This window comes from Leptodactylus fuscus, chromosome 3 (assembly GCF_031893055.1).
Source record: "Leptodactylus fuscus isolate aLepFus1 chromosome 3, aLepFus1.hap2, whole genome shotgun sequence".
Lineage (NCBI taxonomy): Eukaryota > Metazoa > Chordata > Amphibia > Anura > Leptodactylidae > Leptodactylus > Leptodactylus fuscus.
In genome coordinates this window covers 155,255,533-155,276,693 of record NC_134267.1, presented here as the reverse complement: position 1 = coordinate 155,276,693, position 21,161 = coordinate 155,255,533, and the positions used below count along the sequence as shown (strand labels likewise).

The window sequence follows — 21,161 nt, the reverse complement described above, 5'->3', positions numbered from 1 at the left end:
TCATGCAAGAAAACCCTCTACACTAAGCCTTACTTTTTATCTGGTTAAAAGGAATATACCAAAATCACTTCTAAATATAACATAGTGTTTTGTGCGAAAGTGTAGAAAATCAGTTTCTAATCCATATGCAAATGAGCTTTTTGGTGCCCCCCAAAGTGAGGCCAAAACTGCCACAAATATATATTTTCGTACATCGAAATGTACACATGTATTAATCTTTATTTTAGGGGGTGGAGCAGGCTGGTCAGCACAGGTGGAAACAGCTCAGCTCCCACAGTCAGAACCCTCTGAGTGGCCATTTGATGTCATATCTAATTGAGGTGACATATTTTTTTATTTTATAAAAAAAAAACCTGTAAGATATCTCAAGCAGTTCTATACAGAACTATACTTAAAAAAGATCTGTCATCAAGTACTAATGCCAATCTCATATATCATTGGATTCTTGCTGTGCCCTTGGTCAGTTTGGTCTTTTTCTTTTTAAAATCTATGCACCCCATGTCTCCTGGAAAGTTATAGCTCTGATTCTTCAAGTGGGCGGTAACCTTAAAGGGGTATTCCCACGTCGCATACTCACCAGTCTTCACTGCTGTAAAATCTTCTTTCTTCCTGGTTTCTTGCATCATTTGGTGGGCGGGGTTTCACATGCAACCTGCCATTTAGCTCTGCCCCCACATTAGCGTGTAGCTCCACCCACCGCATAGCGTGACCCTATGGGGTGGCTGAAGGGCCTGTGATGTCATCAAAGTGCCTTAAACACTATATGCACAATATTGGACTATGAAGTACAGGCAGGAACAACTCCATTCTGTGTTCCATACAGAGACTGCCTGTCTCTGCCATAATGAACACAATTGAATTAGCTAACCTGATAACTGGGAGAACAGAAGACGTTCAGAAATGAAAGCAGGTCCTCTCTCCTATCTGAGTGCAGGACCTAGGTCACGTGGTGCAGACACAGTAATAGCTAGAAACACAGGCTCGCTCCCTGCACTTAGCCCCTCCTCCCTCCCCCCTGAGAGCAGGCAGATATATCACTTGACTTTTGAGCAGATAAGTCAAGGGCTGTGTCAACAATGAATTGAATAAAGTAAGATAGTGGACAAACAAAGCAGTTTTGCTGAAGCAGTGTATTTAGGAAAAGTCTTACACCCACATTAACAAGCAGTATAGATAGGATCCTTGTGATGGGACAACTCCTTTAAGTTTTTCTCTGAACAAAATAAAATGTTCCCACCCACATGGAGAATCAGAGCTAGTTTGTTTATAATCTTTCTGGAGCTGTATCTTTTTAATGGGTGGATGAATTTTAAAAAGGAAAGCACCAAATTGTTTATGGGCATGGTAAGAATTGAAGGATGTTTGCTTTTAGCAATTTCTACTTTAAGGTGCTTTAAGGTGCACAAACACTTTCAGTAGCTTTAGCTTGTTTGGTCCACTGTTATTCCTCATGAAAACCCTTAAATGCTCAATTCGGCTAAGTATAACTGTTTTCAATTAAGAAAGTATACTAAGCTACAGACAACTCTGCTGGTGGTTTACAGTATCTCCAGGAAAAACAAAAAGACCAGTCCTTCATTTTCCTGTCATTATCGGTCAAGGATGAGTTTAGTGGCCTCCATACACATTAGATAGTCCGTCCAACCAAAATCAGTGGGTTCAGATGACATTTTTTTAATGTGTATTGAGGCATACAAAGAGAATGGAGTTCAGTAGTGTTAATGTGCAGAGCTGCCCTTTATTCTACTCGGGGTTCCATTGACCAGGCCTAGTAGTCATCTTACTTGTGGCAGAGAGTTGCTCTAGAGGATCGAGCTCATACTTGCATTACATCAATGGTGCTGTCATTACATTAGGCTTTGTATATTTCTTAATTTCCCCTGAATAGGAAAAATTAGGACTTGCTGATGGCTTCTGGCTAATAGCTGACTGACGGCATAAAGTTATCATCTGGCATTTTGCCCTATGTTAAAATATTGTATGGTTTTCCTTTCAAATATTCTTACAAAACGTGTATACATAAATGTCCAACAGTACAGGTTTTGTGTGTTCTCGGTTATTCAATATGCAGAAAATCTCAGAAAGACCTACATCACCAGAAAGAAAGCTTAATAAAATAGAAAGCGTGACAATTCAAAAATTTAGATGGGTGATAAAATATGATAAATATGTTCAGATTACCAATGTAGGAAATTCACATGTATAGTCTGGCAGAATGTCCACCGTTCCATTGTCAACATTGATGCTTACGTCACAGTTCAGTTCAACCTAGAAGGACATGGAGAAGGACAAATAACAATTCATTGAAAAAGAACACAAACAGCACCACGCCGTACCTAGCGCATTATCCTTTGTACCAAAACAATCTATTTAAGATACAGGGCCAAGTGGAAAATCACCTTATGATAAGTGTTGAAATGCCAAACAAATATCACCTCTAGGAGGGTCTTTTATGAGCAGCAGGGAACCACCAAAATAGTAGACAAGTATAAGACCGAACATCTACATGTACAATAGATGAACAAATAAGCAAATGGGCAAAATGGGCCATTTGCTTATTTGTTCATCTATTGTACATATAAATAACAATTCATTGACATCCAACTGGCAAACAATAGCCAAGTCCTAACGAAAATAATATTTTGTTCCTATAATATTCTGTCAGGTTGATAAAGGTTTAAAAGTTCTTTAATTCCTTAGAATAGATCTATAGTATGTATGGTGAGTGGGGATTTGATATCTGAGACCCCTGCCGATTAGTATGTTGGTTTAAACAGATACAGAGTCATGCCCGTGGCCCAGGAAAAGGGAGTCTGCCACCAGCAAACTCATATCAAACTGGCCATGGTGCACTGTACTTATGTAATTATGCTGAGAGCCATCATACCTTTAGATAGTCCAATGGATGTACCATTTCCCGAAAAAACTATGCAATGAAATTTGCAAATGAGGCTCAAGTATAATGTGTGTGCCAGAGCCTCCAAGTGCACAGTTATCAGGTACCGCCCTTGTACACTTGATTAACAGTCTCTTCCTATACTACATACTGCATTTCCCAGCTGGAGCCCTTAGAGGCTGATCCTCCACATTGCACTCATTTACATATTTCAGGGAATTGGTACATCTAAAAGTAGGGATGAACTCATCCTAAAATCCCCTACAATTCACTGTGACTGGTATGATGTGTTTCTTGGTGACAGACCCCTTTTACTTGTGTTTATTGGCAGGGTCCCAGAGCTCCTTGCCTCACTTAAAACACAGATAACCCCTTTGATACCTGTCAAGATTGTATACTTCTTCACTGGTCTCATTCATATCTAAGGGTATGTTCACATGTAGGAATTTGGTGCTGATTCAAAATCAAAATCTGGGGCTGATCAGTGACTGAAGACTGTTGAAAAGCTGAAGCTCTGCTTTGGTTTTCACTGTTGGTAGCTGGAGGTCTAGAAAATGAAGATGTCACGGAGCAAAGGTATACGTCTTCCTCCGGATGGTCTTTTGAATCAACAGGGACGCAAGAGGTCGGGAGACAACAGCAATTTATTGTAATCCACAAAGTTAGTAGCCGGCGGCGGTCACATCAACCGTAATAACAATAAGTCCACAGAAGTCACAATCCAATGATAGCTTTGGTTCCTTGGTCCTGTAACTAAATTCTGGCTCTCTGCAGAGCTGTGCACAGGCCGGCTAACACATACTAACTGCTAGCTATATACTATATACTAAACTGTTACACCTATACCTGGGGGTGGGAAGGGCTGAGCCACAGATCCTTCCCCCCTCACCTATGCCAAGGAGAGCAGACTCCCTGTCTACTATGGACAATGCACCATCCAACATCTTCTTGGAGACACTGATCAGATTATCTCCACCCATTGTCCTCACTAGTTAGAGGTATTTGCATACAATGTGCTAACACACTAGACCCGAATCAGCCAACTACACACTGATGTATATAACAGGTTAGAGAATACATTCCACATGAAATATATATTACACATTGCCTATAGTATAGACTCTAACCATCCCGTGACAACCCCTCCCCCTCTCAAAACATGTGCATGACACAATTGGCCTACACAGGTAAATTGGGGAATGCACATCAGTCTCTATAGCTCATATGTCCTCCTGCCGGGATAACCCATCCGCGTTCTGGTGTTGGTTCCCTCAGCGGTACTGAATGGTAAAGTTGTAGGGTTGAAGGGCTGGCATCTGTCAGAAAATCCGGTCGATCCATGTTGGCGTCTCTCTGAGCTTGGCTTCGGGTCACTGCTCCCACAAAGTGGCACTGTAGATTTCCAACATCGTTGCCTAACAGAACATCGGCCGGCAGCCCGCTCATCACACCAATTGTGCATCGTTTTGGTCCATAACCATAGTCGAGTTCCACGGTAGCTTTAGGAATACGTCTTTGAGTACCCCCTGCCAACTTGATAGAAATGCCAGGACCCTCCTCTAGGGCCTCGGGTCGCACAACTCGGGGGTCCGCTACCGTTAGGAAAGCTCCCGAGTCCCGGAATCCAACAACTGTTCGGCCATCCAGTAGGACCTCCTGCAAGTGCTTCCTCTGAAGGTTTGCGGGATGTGTGGCGGAAGGCTGAATCCCATAGACCCCTGGAGGTGGAACAGATGTGTCATTCATGGAGTCATCTGGAAATGGGGCCAAACTTTCTGTCCTAGGAGTGGTTCCCAGGTAGTGAATAGGCCGGGATGCCACGGTGGCCCGTGCCCCCATGTTAACAGGGCAACTAGCTTGCAAATGTCCAGGCCGCCCGCACCCAAAACATCTGCGCTCTAGCATTCTTCCAGTAGGTCGTTGTCTAGGGACAGGGTTGTTCATAGCTGGAGGCCGATGGGCTGGGGCAGGGGTAGAGGGGGAATTGTAATCCTGAGGCCGGGCACGAAAGGTGGGTGGCTGGCTGAAGGGTGTCTGGCGGACTGTGGTAGTTTTCCGCTCCTCTGCAAACAACCTCTTCCACTGCGGCTTGATGGTCAGGCCCTCATCTGCAAGGGAAGCAGCTTGCTCCACTGTGGCTGGGTTCCGTTCCAGCACCCACTCACGGATCTCAGCGGGGCACTGGGAAAAGAACTGTTCCTTAAGTATGACTTGGAGGATCTTATCGACTGTGACAGCCTCCTCTCCTTCTAGCCAGCGCTTGCATGCTTGCTTCAACTTGTGGGCGAACATGTGGAAGGAGCTTCCCCCATTGTAAGACAAAGAGCGGAACTGAACTCGGTAGGTCTCTGGAGTGACTGCATAATACTTCTGCACCGCTCTTTTAATGGCCTCATAGTCCCGCTGATCACTAGGGTCCATGGCTCTGAGAGCTTCCGCAGCCCCATCTCGTAGGTGCCCCACCAGATACCGGACCCAATCCTTCTCTGGGACTTCCATCAGGTGGCACTGGTGTTCGAAGTCCTGAAAATATCCATCAACATCCCCAGCCGCTTCCTCAAAGGTCTTGAAGTGTTTATGGGAGACATATGGTGGTTCTCTCACTGTTGGGCTGGGGGTCGACGTTTGATTATAATTCCTCATAGTTATCTCAGCCATTCGCATTTCATGCGCCATTCTTTCCTTTTCATGCGCCATTCTCTGTTCCTCCTTCTCAGTTTCCTGAGCCCTCTGTAATGCTCTACTCCTTTGCTCTGCAGTTGCTCCTAGCCCCAGCACTGCCAATTCCTCCTCATACAAAACAACCCATCTGCTCTTTTGGGTCTGTACCTGCCACTCCTGTATCTCTACTGTCTCCTGGGGGCAGCCCTCCTCATGGTCGCTTTGCAGGGTCATCTCCTCCAGTGCCTCGATCAGTTGCTCTTTCGTTCTTCCCTGGTAACTCAGGTTTAGTTCCCGGGCCCTTACTTGTAGACTTGCCATAGTCCAGTTCCTGTATTCTGAGGTTGTGGCTCCATTAATCGCTGGGCTGCTGTAGTCCATCTCGCTATCCGCTGTTGATCCCACCGCTGCCAACCAGTTGTCACGGAGCAAAGGTATACGTCTTCCTCCGGATGGTCTTTTGAATCAACAGGGACGCAAGAGGTCGGGAGACAACAGCAATTTATTGTAATCCACAAAGTTAGTAGCCGGCGGCGGTCACATCAACCGTAATAACAATAAGTCCACAGAAGTCACAATCCAATGATAGCTTTGGTTCCTTGGTCCTGTAACTAAATTCTGGCTCTCTGCAGAGCTGTGCACAGGCCGGCTAACACATACTAACTGCTAGCTATATACTATATACTAAACTGTTACACCTATACCTGGGGGTGGGAAGGGCTGAGCCACAGATCCTTCCCCCCTCACCTATGCCAAGGAGAGCAGACTCCCTGTCTACTATGGACAATGCACCATCCAACATCTTCTTGGAGACACTGATCAGATTATCTCCACCCATTGTCCTCACTAGTTAGAGGTATTTGCATACAATGTGCTAACACACTAGACCCGAATCAGCCAACTACACACTGATGTATATAACAGGTTAGAGAATACATTCCACATGAAATATATATTACACATTGCCTATAGTATAGACTCTAACCATCCCGTGACAGAAGAGAACTCTGAGGTGGAAGTCCTCCTCAATTTTTCTTCATTTTCTGACATCTGAACAAGCTCTTAGTCTGCAGCATTAATTAAATTTAGCTAAAAACCAAAATTCTGAAGAGAAACAGTCTAAGGGCCAGTTCACATTAGCGCTTGCCTGCCGTCCAGAAAGAGTCCGCAGGAGGACCCCCCCCCCCCCCACGAACGGAATACCAGCGCAACTGCAAGCGCTGGACAGTTAAGCACACAGACCCCATAGCATATAATGGACTCTGTGTGCTTTCCGCGCACTGCCCGCATGAATCATGTGCAGGAACTGCGCGACAAGCACACAGAGCCCATTATATGCTATGAGGTCCGTGTGCTTAACTGTCCAGCGCTTTCAGTTGCGCTGGTATTCCGTTTGGGGGGGTCCACCTGCGAACTCCTTCCTGACGGGAGGCAAGTGCTAATGTGAACCGGCCCTAAAGCTTTGAATCGGTTTGGTTACAAAAATATATACTTAAAGGGATTATGCCGTGAAGAGTATTTATCCACTGTCCATAGGATAGAGGATACGTAGCTGAACGTTGGGAGTCTGACCCCCAATGATTTTTCGCTGTTGTAAATTTAGGGCAGCAAGGTTGAATATAGGGCAGTGTTGGAGATAGTACAAAGTACAGTACTCAACCTCTTATGAATGATCATTTCTAGGCTTACACTTTGTGATACAAAGTCACAGTCCTCTCCCACGACGTTGTGCTCAGATTTTGTACAATTGGTCCCTTGGATTCTGAACTTCATTTTGTATTGTTTTTGAGTTTGAACCTAGAGAAATAATATAAGAATAAATTCTGGATCAGTTCTTATTTTTAGTTTCTTTTGGTTTGTGTTTACCCTACATAAAAATGTATTTTATTGTCTAGTGAACTATAACTTGTATTAGCCATGGTAACTGCCCTGTATGCTATCAAAAGTCTCCATTAACCTAAATTCACATGAATGTCATAATCGGCCATATGATGGCCGATTTTTTAATGGCTTTCACATGGGTGCATACATTTCACGGTATTTGAATGGTTGCTATTCATATGACTAATATTGTGACAGTCCATTTTCATGCATCTCTCCATACACTGAAATGTATTAGTTAAAACGGGTACCATGGTGGCAATGCATCACAGCACTTTGCACAGAAAGTTCAAAGAGGTTTCCTCTGTGGATTTTCTGCTTCAAATATAACTATAGGGAAACTGCCAAGCATTTCCAAAGATATAATTGACATGCTGTGATTTCCAAAATCGTGACATTTTTGGAAATCGACGCGTGTTTGCACTATGTACCGTAAAGTGGGCATGGGCTTGGCTGGAATCCCATACACTTTGTTGTGCCTTTAAAATGCTGCATTTTTTTCCACGCCATTTTCCTATACAGGTGGTGGGTAACAGAAGGATACTGTCCGTGGTGAGCTTCATGTTGGAAAATAAATCCTGTCCCAGTTATGAGACCGTGACAGCACTGGGCAATACTGTCAGTGACCGACTGCTTCACCACAAGTGTGACAAGGAGCATTATTGAAGATCCTTCCTCCCAACCACGGTCAGACTGTATAATCAACATCAGACTAAGCGAAGATCATTCCACACAGAGAAATAAATGATCCTGAAGTCTTTCTTTTTATTTGCTATGACTCCTAGTATCTTTTCTATCTGCTATTCTGATTTTGTATGTGTTCTTTCTTGTAATATACACTCACCGGCCACTTTATTAGGTACACCATGCTAGTAACGGGTTGGACCCCCTTTTGCCTTCAGAACTGCCTCAATTCTTCGTGGCATAGATTCAACAAGGTGCTGGAAGCATTCCTCAGAGATTTTGGTCCATATTGACATGATGGCATCACACAGTTGCCGCAGATTTGTCGGCTGCACATCCATGATGCGAATCTCCCGTTCCACCACATCCCAAAGATGCTCTATTGGATTGAGATCTGGTGACTGTGGAGGCCATTGGAGTACAGTGAACTCATTGTCATGTTCAAGAAACCAGTCTGAGATGATTCCAGCTTTATGACATGGCGCATTATCCTGCTGAAAGTAGCCATCAGATGTGGGGTACATTGTGGTCATAAAGGGATGGACATGGTCAGCAACAATACTCAGGTAGGCTTTGGCGTTGCAACGATGCTCAATTGGTACCAAGGGGCCCAAAGAGTGCCAAGAAAATATTCCCCACACCATGACACCACCACCACCAGCCTGAACCGTTGATACAAGGCAGGATGGATCCATGCTTTCATGTTGTTGACGCCAAATTCTGACCCTACCATCCGAATGTCGCAGCAGAAATCGAGACTCATCAGACCAGGCAACGTTTTTCCAATCTTCAATTGTCCAATTTCGATGCGCTTGTGCAAATTGTAGCCTCAGTTTCCTGTTCTTAGCTGAAAGGAGTGGCACCCGGTGTGGTCTTCTGCTGCTGTAGCCCATCTGCCTCAAAGTTCAACGTACTGTGTGTTCAGAGATGCTCTTCTGGCTACCTTGGTTGTAACGGGTGGCTATTTGAGTCACTGTTGCCTTTCTATCAGCTCGAACCAGTCTGGCCATTCTCCTCTGACCTCTGGCATCAACAACGCATTTCCGCCCACAGAACTGCCGCTCACTGGATGTTTTTTCTTTTTCGGACCATTCTCTGTAAACCCTAGAGATGGTTGTGCGTGAAAATCCCAGTAGATCAGCAGTTTCTGAAATACTCAGACCAGCCCTTCTGGCACCAACAACCATGCCACGTTCAAAGGCACTCAAATCACCTTTCTTCCCCATACTGATGCTCGGTTTGAACTGCAGGAGATTGTCTTGACCATGTCTACATGCCTAAATGCACTGAGTTGCCGCCATGTGATTGGCTGATTAGAAATTAAGTGTTAACGAGCAGTTGGACAGGTGTACCTAATAAAGTGGCCGGTGAGTGTATTACTGTATTATCTGTGCTGCTGTAACACACTGAATTTCCCCATGGTGGGACTATTAAAGGATTATCTTATCTTATCATATCTTACATGGGTCGGTCCCAGTCTTAAAGAGGGCCTGTCAGCTCTCTCAGCATGTAAATACTTGCACTTCTCTATCATATAACAGTGCTGGAGCACCTTCATAGGACTCTTTATTGTGTCATTCCTTCATATTGCTTCTGGAACTGCATGAGTAGTACAAGCACTGCCATTGGGTGTTGGGGGTTTGCCAACTCCACGTGGAGTTGGCAAATTTCCTAATTCCTGAAGCAAATTTTTTCCTCGCCAAAAAACTCAGTGTAATTGGACCCTGACAATGCAGAGAATTTCTCATATTTTACAGCTATATATATATATATATATATATATATATATATATATATATATTTAAATAAATGATATATTTCCTCATCATTTTATTTAACAAGGGCCTGTGTAATAAGAAGAATAAAAAAAGGGAGAGCATTTCATTTGATAGACTGGGCTGACTCCACATTACGGCCTGGTTCACATTCTGCGTTTGATAATCCGTTGGAGGAGTCCGCATGGGGACCACCCTGAACGGAATATCGAACGCAGTGGCAACCTTATGAAAGCACATTGACCCCATAGACTATAGTACACAGAACATGCGGACAGAAAAGTACTTTGTGATCTACTTTCCTGTCTGCATGACTTGTGCGGACACCGCACAGAAAGCACACGGACCTGGTTATAGTCTATGGGGTCCGTGTGCTTTCACTACTCACTGCTTGCCAATGCATTCGGAATTCTTTATTCTTAATAAGAAGAATAAAAAAAGGGAGAGCATTTCATTTGATAGACTGGGCTGACTCCACATTACGGCCTGGTTCACATTCTGCGTTTGATAATCCGTTGGAGGAGTCCGCATGGGGACCACCCTGAACGGAATATCGAACGCAGTGGCAACCTTATGAAAGCACATTGACCCCATAGACTATAGTACACAGAACATGCGGACAGAAAAGTACTTTGTGATCTACTTTCCTGTCTGCATGACTTGTGCGGACACCGCACAGAAAGCACACGGACCTGGTTATAGTCTATGGGGTCCGTGTGCTTTCACTACTCACTGCTTGCCAATGCATTCGGAATTCTTTTCGGGGGGTCCCCATGCGGACTCCCCGAATGGATTACCAAAAGCAGATGTGAACCAGGCCTCAGGCTGTTAGTTGGTTGTGGAGATGGTGGTAGCTTATCTTACCTTCATATGTTACAGCTTACCGGTATCATTGAGGCAGTGTCCACGTGCTTAACTTTATACAGATACGTGCGGTTACTGTTTGTATTGTATTTCTCCATAAATGTTTTCAGCAAATTCTGCAGTTCAGGATCACTGGACTCCACTTCACCAGGACAACTAAGACAATATCCTAAAGGTAAATAAAATATTGGATTGTAAACCAAATGATTCATTGCTTTTACACATATAGATATATTATATGATTTAGTACGACAAAGATTTGACAAGTATTAGTAGGGAATTACATTGGCAAATATGAAACATAATTGCCATTAAAATTCACAACGCTGTAATTCCCATTAATTCGCCATTTCAAAGAATCGTGAAATAGCTTTTATCCCTGCCCCCGAGTCTGATGTATTCCTGCACTGTAAACTATGATCAACAGTTTCTTTGCTGTAGTCAGTAGTCGGGTGTTAGGGCAAGGAAGCCTGCATCACATATATCTGACTCCTCACTCTGCCAGTTCAATGAACTATCTATCTATCTATTGTATCTATCTATCTATCTATCTATCTATCTATCTATCTATCTATCTATCTATTATCTATCTATCTATCTGCTGCTCGCTTAATCCACCTCACCCCCCGATCTTCATCAGCTGCTCCCCTCTGCCAGTCCCTCCACTGGCTACTTATAGCCCAGCGAATTGAGTTCAAGCTACTAACGCTAACATACAAAGCCATCCACAACCTGTCCCCTCCATATATCTCTGACCTAATCTCCCGCTACCTGTCCACACGTAACCTCAGATCCTCCAATGACCTCCTACTCTGCTCTGCCCTCATCCGCTCCTCACACAACCGTCTCCAAGATTTCTCTCATGCATCCCCCATACTCTGGAACTCCTTACCAAGACACATAAGACTGACCCCCACAATCACAGGATTCAAGAAGGCGTTGAAGACTCATCTATTCAGGAAGGCCTACAACCTCCAATAACACTACTGACACCACACCACCATCTGTACAGTCTCCCCCTCTCCTTCTGTCTCTACCCCCTTCCCTCATAGATTGTAAGCCCTCGCGGGCAGAGCCCTCTACCCCACTGTGACAGTCGGTCATTGTTAGTATTATATCTACCTGTATATTCTGTGTATTGTATGTAACCCCCAAATGTAAAGCACCATGGAATTAATGGTGCTATATAAATAAATAAATAAATAATAATAATAATAATAATATCTATCTATCTATCTATCTATCTATCTATCTATCTATCTATCTATCTATCTATCTATTGTATATCTCTATTATCTATCTATCTATCTATCTATCTGTCTATCTATCTATCTATCTATCTATCTATCTATCTATCTATCTATTTATTTATCTATCTATCTAATTTATTTACATGTTCTTACCTGTGCTTGAATGGCAATTTAATTTGATATCTCTGATTTCTTCATATGGTGTCACAAACACTGCAGTATTACATTTACCTTCTTGCTGTAAAATTACATTTGAAAGGAAAATTACTAAATATCCAAACTTTTAGTAAACAGACAATTATTCTGGTGCAGTGTGACAAGGTAATTAAACTGATATGACACATTTTAAGGCCGGGGCTCCTCGTAGTGAAACTACAAGCATTTATAGGCTGTGGAGGAAACGCTGCAGCAACAAATGCTGCGTTTTATATTATCTGCAAATTGAATGAGATTCTGGCTAATCCTATCCACACATTGCATGAAAAAATTCAGCAGCGGAAATGCTGAGATTTAAAAAAAAAAAATGTCAATTATACATTTACTAATATACTGGCATTTCCCTTATAGGTATAATAGTGGCAGAAAGTCTGCAGACAAAAACTCTGCAGACTTTCTGTGAAAAAACACTGTGGAAGAAAAACGCAATGCCTTTCCGCTGTTGTTTTTTGGCTGTGGCTTGCTAAGTGGGGCCTTAGCCTAAAGCTGAAAGTGGATTACCTTAGATTTTTCTAAGAGATATTTGCTGTCCTGAGGAAGGGACATGGATAGTGATATGTGTGGGGCTGGGATTCAATGTAATGTATTGCTCATTAATAATCACAAAATGGAGATGGGATACAGTATTTCTGATGTCACATTATTCTGGCACATTTTTTCTTTTCTTTTAGGTTCATCTTTATGTTTCTGTGATATTCACACCTCAGCCAATGCGTAGCAGCTAACGTGCGATTTTTTCCAAAGTGTTTTTTTGGCCGTGGGCCACACGTGGTGTAAACGTCACGGTTTGGCGAATCCCATCCACACATTGCAACAAAATACCTACAATGGAAAAGGTGTGATTTCCAAAACCTCATCCTTTTTGGAAATCACAGCATGTCAATTCTACCTATGGAAACACTGGAATTTTCCGTATAGGTATAATTGAATCAGAGAATTTTTTCACTTAAGTTTTTCCAGCCGTGCTTTTCGGCTGTGACCCGCTATGTGGGGCCTTGGTCTCAAAGTTTATTTTGTGCAGTACACCTTATTCAGTTGACATTAATTGGTGAAAACTTCAAGTATAATTAAACTTTTGGCAGTATTTGTGTCAATAGTAAATTTTGTAATATTCTTTTATTATTAGAGTAATTTCAAACAGTTATATCTAGGGCATTATTAAACCTACTATAGATAGCATAAAGCCATATGAAAAAGAGACTATTCTCTTTCATATGACTCTAAAAGCAATGTTCCTATGTTTTATAACTCCAGATATAACTCTTTGAAGTGACCCTCCCCTATCCATGTTTTCTCTACATTTTACACAGCCCCATACTCCAAGGCCATACACATTTACCCAGTGGGCGGTGGGCACAGCTCTCAATACAGAAGTAAGAAAAAGAATAAAAAGATGCAGGATTTCACCAAAAGGATCCAAAATTTGTTAATAAAGTGTATTGAAAAAGGTATTAATGGTACAAATAGTGACCAAAACTCAAAAGTTGTCCAAAAGTTTAGTTATGCTTTCAGCACGGTACATACAAAATTAGGTATTATGCTAAGGTCTCAACGTTTTGGTTGTTGAGTCATTTAAAATGGAGAACTGGGGACAAAAAAAGCTGTGCATGTAGGACTTTTTCCATCCACCACTATATAACAGAGACTTTGGCGCAGATGTGAACGTAAGCCTTATAGAGTAATCAAAGAATCTGTAATTTTTTTTTTCCCTAGAATGTCTTTCAAGCATGGGAGGAGACCCAGGCAGAACATACAAACTCCTTGCAGATGTCATCCTTGGTAGGATTCGAACCCAGGACTCCAGAGCTGCAAGGCTGCAGTGCTAATCACTGAGCCACTATGATGCCTATGAATTAGGCAATTTCTGTAGTCTGCATGTGATTTTCCTTATTAACCCCTTCTTGCTGAAGACATTTTATGATTTTTGTTTTTTCAATTCTTCCTTCATATTTTTCTGTGTTACAAAAAACATAACATTTCAGTTCACCAAGCTGTATGTGGGCTTAATGTTTGTGTGACAAATTGTATTTAATAACGGTATTAAAGGGTTACTCTCCACAATCACAGCGTGCTCTGCCAGGTTTCCACTTTATAATACAGCAGAGACCCGGCGACTATAGCAGCTGCTCAGCGCCAGGGCTGCCGCAATGTTTAGTGACCCAACAACCACCATAATAGTATGGTGATGTTGCAAAATTCACAAAAATTTACCCCCTATGCACATTGGCCTCAATATGTGAAGACGTTAGCACAAAACACAACAGTGTTTTAACTTATAAAGTTGCCCCCACCATGCCACTATTCATATGTTAACATCCTACATTTTTGAATATTCCACAGTAAGTACAGTACACTGAGTATGCCATGTACAGCATATTATACTTAGAGTAGGATAATCTCAAGCAATATTTCTTTTGCTATAGTTACTGTCTAGAAATTATATAGAGAGAATAAACCCCAAGTAGTAGCAGAGTAGCATCTACTATTTTGAAGACTGTGGAATATAACATTTCCTTCCATTTTTGTTGAATCTGAAAATATACAAATAAGATCACAGGAGATATTGACAACGTGGAACAAATTGACTGCTCACCCCATTTTCATCCACTGAGCATTCTTTTGCAGTCCATTCAGGAACTTCACTTTTTGAGCAATTTGTTTGTCTAATATTGTAATTCAGATTGTAGTTCCATCCGCTTACAACCTAAAACAGATCAAACAACAATGCTATCTGAACATCTATTTTTAAAGTAAACTATGCATATGGGGCTAACCTCTTATGACATGAAGACACTACACATAAAATAATTACCATAAGCATAGTTTACTATATCTGCTATACTTTTCTTAACAGAATATTTTGTTTTTATGACTTCAGTAAAAGTTTCAAACATGAGCAACTACTGATAACCAGAACTTAAAGGGATCCTATCATTAAAATCACATTTTTTATCAATCACACGTAGGAATAGCCTTAAGAAAGGCTATTCTTCTCCTACCTTTAGATGTCTTCTCCGTGCCACCATTTGGTAGAAATCCTGGTTTTTGTCTATATGCAAATCAGTTCTCTCGTAGCACTGGGAGCAAACCCCAACACTTAAACAGCACTGGGGGTGTCCCCAATGTTGCCAGAGAAATCTCCAGCATCCCCTCCATCATCTTCAGGTACGGCCTCTCCCTGCATCTTCTTACAGAGCTCGATTCAAACTTCTAGGCCTCAGGCCTAGAAGTTTGAACCCAGATCTGGAAGAAGACACGTTGAAAGTCCGTTCCTGAAGAAGATGGAGGCGGCGCTGGAAAGTTCTCTCACAGCATTGGGGACGCTCCCAGTGCTGTTTGAACGTTGGGGCTTGCCCCTAGTGCTGCAGGAGAACTCATTTGCATACAGACGAACACCGGGATTTCTACTGAACAGTGGCGCGGAGAAGACATCTAGGAGAAGAATAGCCTTTCTTAAGGCTATTCCTACGTGTGATCGACAAAAGAAGGTGATTTTTATGTTAGAATCCCTTTAATTGCTACAACTTTTCTACTCCAATACTCAATAGCTGCACCCTATAAAGTAACCATTTTGATAATTAAAGTACATTAGGGAATTGTTCAATGGTAAGTGCTTCATATATCTTGTAAGTGTAGATTTTATGCTACTATTCAAAGTCTAAGGCTGGGTTCCCACTGGCGCCACTGTCCGCCCCGGATTTTCTGTCCTAAACCCCAGGGAAACTGGAAAGGGGGCGGCTTGCAGGTGGTCAGCTTTAAAACCCCGTTCATTTGAATGGGGTTTTAAAGGTGACCACTGGTGTCTGTATGGAGCCTCTCTACCTGTAAACCGTTATTTTGCATCGGCACAAATTCCTGCACGAACGTGGGGTTTTAAAGATGACCACTGGCAAGCCGTCCCCTGTCTAGTTTCCCCGGGGTTTACGACGGAAACCCTGGGGCGGACAGCAGTGTTAATGTGAATGCCTCTTAATGCTTCTAAGAACAATTTGCCTGATAACTGGCAGGTGTATATGGGCTGTATATCTTCTGCAATGTACTACACCAAGTGGAACACTTATTCCTGACCTGTCGCGCTGCTCTTGTAATATTTTCAAGGCCAAAGTAGAACTTGTGGTTTCCCTCTCTGTTCATTTTTTCAATTGCCAACTGCATGATTGGTAACAAGCTTTCACTGTTGGTGTCTATATTCTGATAGCATCCCAGGCAAGTGTGATGGACAACGGCCACAGTCGGCTCTGACACTGCAAACGTAAATATATAAATGAGTTAATAAGAGTTACATTGTTTCTACACTTACCATCCATCTCTTCTATCCATCATAGCGCTTGACTCTACTGGTTATTAACTGGAATGGATAGTTTGTGCATGCTCTTGAGAGAATGTTTTGTGGAAGGCCCTTCTATTTTTCATAAAATGTCTAATAACTCTACCATGATATTGACATGACATCGCCTAATAACAGCACAGTACTAACATAAATTCATTGTATACTGCTCCAACAACAGCTCCATATAGTGCATTAATATTCATTTATAGAGATATTCCTGTTTTTCCACAAAACAAGTTATCCCCTATCCATAGGATAGAAGATAATTTGCACATTAGTGGGGGTCTGATCAATCAGACGCCCACTGATCAGGAAAACATGGGATGCCTCCCATTCTGAATGGAGCGCTGGTTGGGCAGCACGTGCACCGCACCACTCCTTTCAATTCAATGGGAGCAGTGGAGACAGCCAAGCACAGTACTGCAGAAATCTCTGGTGCTCCCATTGAAATGAAGGAGCTGTGCAAGTGATGTCTGACCACCACCTCATTCCAAATAGGGGATGAAAGTCCCATTCTCCGGTTCAGAGGGAGGTCTGATGGATAGGGGAGTCCTATGGATAGGGAATAATTTGTTTTGTGGGAAATCCCCTTTAGCCTATTGGCCAACATTTAGTTAGACAGTGTAAACATAAGCGTTCTTAAGATATGCCCGATTTATCACACTGACTTATTCTGTATTACACATTTGTTGAATCTTTAGACTCTCTAGTCTAAGTTTATACCACCTATTTGTTGGATTGCTTGCTCCAGAATTGTACATCACAAACCCTTTTCGTAAAAGCTACACTTCTTATTGACTATTGATAGGTTACATTATCATGAGCTGCCTCTATACCCTTGTCATAAATACTCCCCGTAACCTCTATTGTTTATATCCTCAATGTACTGCAAATATTCTATAAAACTTTCTCTTTTTCTGTACAAAATATAACCAAGCTGAGAAGTATACTATAAATACAGAATATTCATAAAAGAGGAAAACAATGTTTACCTGTTGGTTTCGGAGTTTCAGGCTGACCCCCTAAAAAAAGCAAAACAAGTATCAATGCATTAACACTTATTTGGCAGTGATTTTAACTTATTTTGTCATGTTTATCCAGAGTAACATATAAGATGGAATATTGCTGATATCTCAATTATTAACCAAACAGACTACAATTTAGATATGTACAAAGGGACCTGATTTAGGGGCGTTCACACTTGTGCTGCTGTCCACCCTTTGCGATTCCGCCAAAAAGACAGGAAAAACTGCTTGGGAATGGCTTGCCTGTGGTCAGCTTAAAAACCCATTCATTTCAATGAATCGTCATGTTCCGCTCCGGATTAGGCCCAAGTTTCGCGGATGCTGAAACTGACTCAGCCGTGGAATCCGTGGCAAGATAGAGCAGCTCGCTTCTTTTTTCCGCTACTAGCTAGCGGAAAAAAAGAAGCAAACGGCTCCCATTGAAGTCATTGGGAGCAGTTTTTGGCAGCAGATTTTGAGGCGGATTCTGCCTCAAAATCCGCTGCCAACTTCCCCATGTGAACGAGCCTTTAAAGTGGTTGTCCAGGAATTGGAGCAACTCATGTCCCGGGCGGGAAATGTAAAATCAAAAACAAATAAATACAAAAACATACTCATCTGTCCCCATCGCTCCATTGTGCACTGCCAGTGTCCATTCGGTCTCGTGCTGGCGTCTCCTTGCTGCACCTCATGTGATCGCTGAGACTAGTTAGGTAAAGAATTTCCAGAAATGAGACCATGAGACCGAACAGACGCAGGCGGGGGACAACGGGGTGCTGGGGACAGGTGAGTATACTTTTTTTTATTTGTTTTTTTATTTTTACACCTCCCTGGCGGCCACCACAGTGATCACTCCAGTTTATAGACAACCTCTTTTAAGGGGATGTCTGGGCCAAATTTTTTATGGCCACTTCACTAGTCTCCCCCAATACAGTGGTCTCTTCACTGATCCCCCATAATGTATGGGGTACAGTGATGGGGCCATTATATTGTGTGGGAGCAGTGATGGGGCTGACATCCTGTGCGGAAGGGGAATGTTAAAATGTGTGGGACATATTAAAGGGGTTGTGCAGGGTTAATCTTATTTATGGCCTATGCTCAGAATAAGCCATAAATACCTCAAACCTCATATTGCAGAAACACAACGTATTTGGCTACTATAGAGAAAAATAATTATGTGTTTTACAAAACCAGCAAAGTGAATGAAATGTGATCAAATTTACATCATCTGCACATTGTAGGAAAAAAAGATGTGGAACAGCCGCAAACTCTAAAATGCGTGCGCTTCTAAAAACATGGCCGGTTACTTTCAGCTGCGCAATCGGGAGAAAGTATCGGGAAAATGCATCAAAAGCGCAATAAAAAACGCTGTGGAAAAAGTACATTGAGATTCGCCGCTATTTATTCCACAGGGTTTTTGAGCTGCATTTCGCTGTTGGGCCTCATCCTGATCATCTCAATATACTGTGTACTAGGGGCAACACATTGGCTCAGTGGTTAGCACTGCAGCGCTGCAGTCCTGGGTTTGAATCCTGCCAGGAACAACATCTACAATGAGTTTGTATGTTCTCCCTGTGTTTGCGTGGATTTCCTCCCATATTTCAAAAAGACATACTGATAGGGGAAAAAATTTACATTGTGAGCTCTATATGGGGCTCACAATCTACGTTAAAAAAAAAAAAAAAAAATATATATATATATATATATATATATATATATATATATATATATATGTACTATACTATAAGGCTAAGGCCCCATGTAGCATCCCGCAGAATAAAATGCTATGGAAAAACCCCGGCTGCAACGCATCAGTTTTTCCCACAGCACTTATTGCAAAAACTCCACAGAGGTTTCCTCTGAAGACTTTCTGCTTCCATTATACCTATAGGGAAACCGCCAGTGTTTCTGTAGGTATAAGTGACATGCTACGAGTTCCAAAACCACAACAGTTTTGGAAATTGCAGTGTGTCCACTGCGTGTATTTTTCTGCAATGTGTGGATGGGACTGTATACACTATATACCTACACACTCAGGCCTGGTTCACATCTGTGTTCAGTAATCCATTTGGGGAGTCCACATGGTGACCCCCTGAACAGACTACTGAACGCATTAGCAAGCGGTGTGCAGTGAAAGCACATGGACCCCATAGATTATAATGGAGTCCATGTGCTTACCGTGCAGTGTCCACATGTGGACAGGAAAGTACTTTATGATCTACTTTACTGTCCGCATGTTCCATACAGAGACTGCGCGGAAAGCACACGGACTCCATTATAGTCTATGGGGTCCATGTGCTTTCACTGCACACTGCTTGCTAATGCTTTCGTAGTTCATTCGGGGGGCCCCCATGCGGACACCCTGAACAGATTACCAAACGCAGATGTGAACCAGGCCTTATATATATACAGTCCTATGAAAAAGTTTGGGCACCCCTATTAATCTTAATCATTTTTAGTTCTAAATATTTTGGTGTTTATAACAGCCATTTCAGTTTGATATATCTAATAACTGATGGACACAGTAATATTTCAGGATTGAAATGAGGTTTATTGTACTAACAGAAAATGTGCAATATGCATTAAACCAAAATTTGACCGGTGCAAAAGTATGGGCACCTCAACAGAAAAATGACATTAATATTTAGTAGATCCTCCTTTTACAAAGATAACAGCCTCTAGTCGCTTCATGTAGCTTTTAATAAGTTCCTGGATCCTGGATGAAGGTATTTTGGACCATTCCTCTTTACAAAACAATTCAAGTTCAGTTCAGTGTGATGGTGGCCGAGCATGGACAGCCCGCTTCCAATCATCCCACAGATGTTCAATGATATTCAGGTCTGGGGACTGGGATGGCCATTCCAGAACATTGTAATTGTTCCTCTGCATGAATGCCTGAGTCGATTTGGAGCGGTGTTTTGGATCATTGTCTTGCTGAAATATCCATCCCCGGCGTAACTTCAACTTTGTCACTGATTCTTGAACATTATTCTCAAGAATCTGCGGATGCTGAGTGGAATCAATGCGACCCTCAACTTTAACAAGATTCCCGGTGCCAGCATTGGCCACACAGCCCCAAAGCATGATGGAACCTCCACCAAATTTTACAGTGGGTAGCAAGTGTTTTTCTTGGAATGCTGTTTTTTTGGACGCCATGCATAACGCCTTTTTGTATGACCAAACAACTCAATCTTTGTTTCATCAGTCCACAGGACCTTCATCCAAAATGAAGCTGGCTTGTCCAAATGTGCTTTTGCATACCTCAGGCGACTCTGTTTGTGGCGTGCTTGCAGAAACGGCTTCTTTCTCATCACTCTCCCATACAGCTTCTCCTTGTGCAAAGTGCGCTGTATTGTTGACCGATGCACAGTGACACCATCTGCAGCAAGATGTTGCTACAGCTCTTTGGAGGTCATCTGTGGATTGTCCTTGACTGTTCTCACCATTCTTCTTCTCTGCCTTTCTGATATTTTTCTTGGCCTGCCACTTCTGGGCTTAACAAGAACTGTCCCTGTGGTCTTCCATTTCCTTACTATGTTCCTCACAGTGGAAACTGACAGGTTAAATCTCTGAGACAACTTTTTGTATCCTTCCCCCGAA

General features: G+C 42.4%; 1 protein-coding gene across 1 annotated transcript in view; it reads right to left on the bottom strand.

Moving 5' to 3' along the window:
- LOC142198523 (T-kininogen 2-like) overlaps nucleotides 1-21,161 on the bottom strand; it is a 31,336-nt gene that overhangs the window by 993 nt on the left and 9,182 nt on the right. Inside the window, exons 4-10 of the mRNA XM_075269556.1 lie at nucleotides 17,550-17,579; nucleotides 16,296-16,471; nucleotides 14,821-14,931; nucleotides 12,165-12,249; nucleotides 10,782-10,930; nucleotides 7,247-7,354; nucleotides 2,182-2,268 (exon numbers count right to left, since the gene is read on the bottom strand). Coding sequence (XP_075125657.1) covers nucleotides 2,182-2,268; nucleotides 7,247-7,354; nucleotides 10,782-10,930; nucleotides 12,165-12,249; nucleotides 14,821-14,931; nucleotides 16,296-16,471; nucleotides 17,550-17,579 — 746 coding nt within the window. The remainder of the gene's footprint in view (nucleotides 1-2,181; nucleotides 2,269-7,246; nucleotides 7,355-10,781; nucleotides 10,931-12,164; nucleotides 12,250-14,820; nucleotides 14,932-16,295; nucleotides 16,472-17,549; nucleotides 17,580-21,161) is intronic.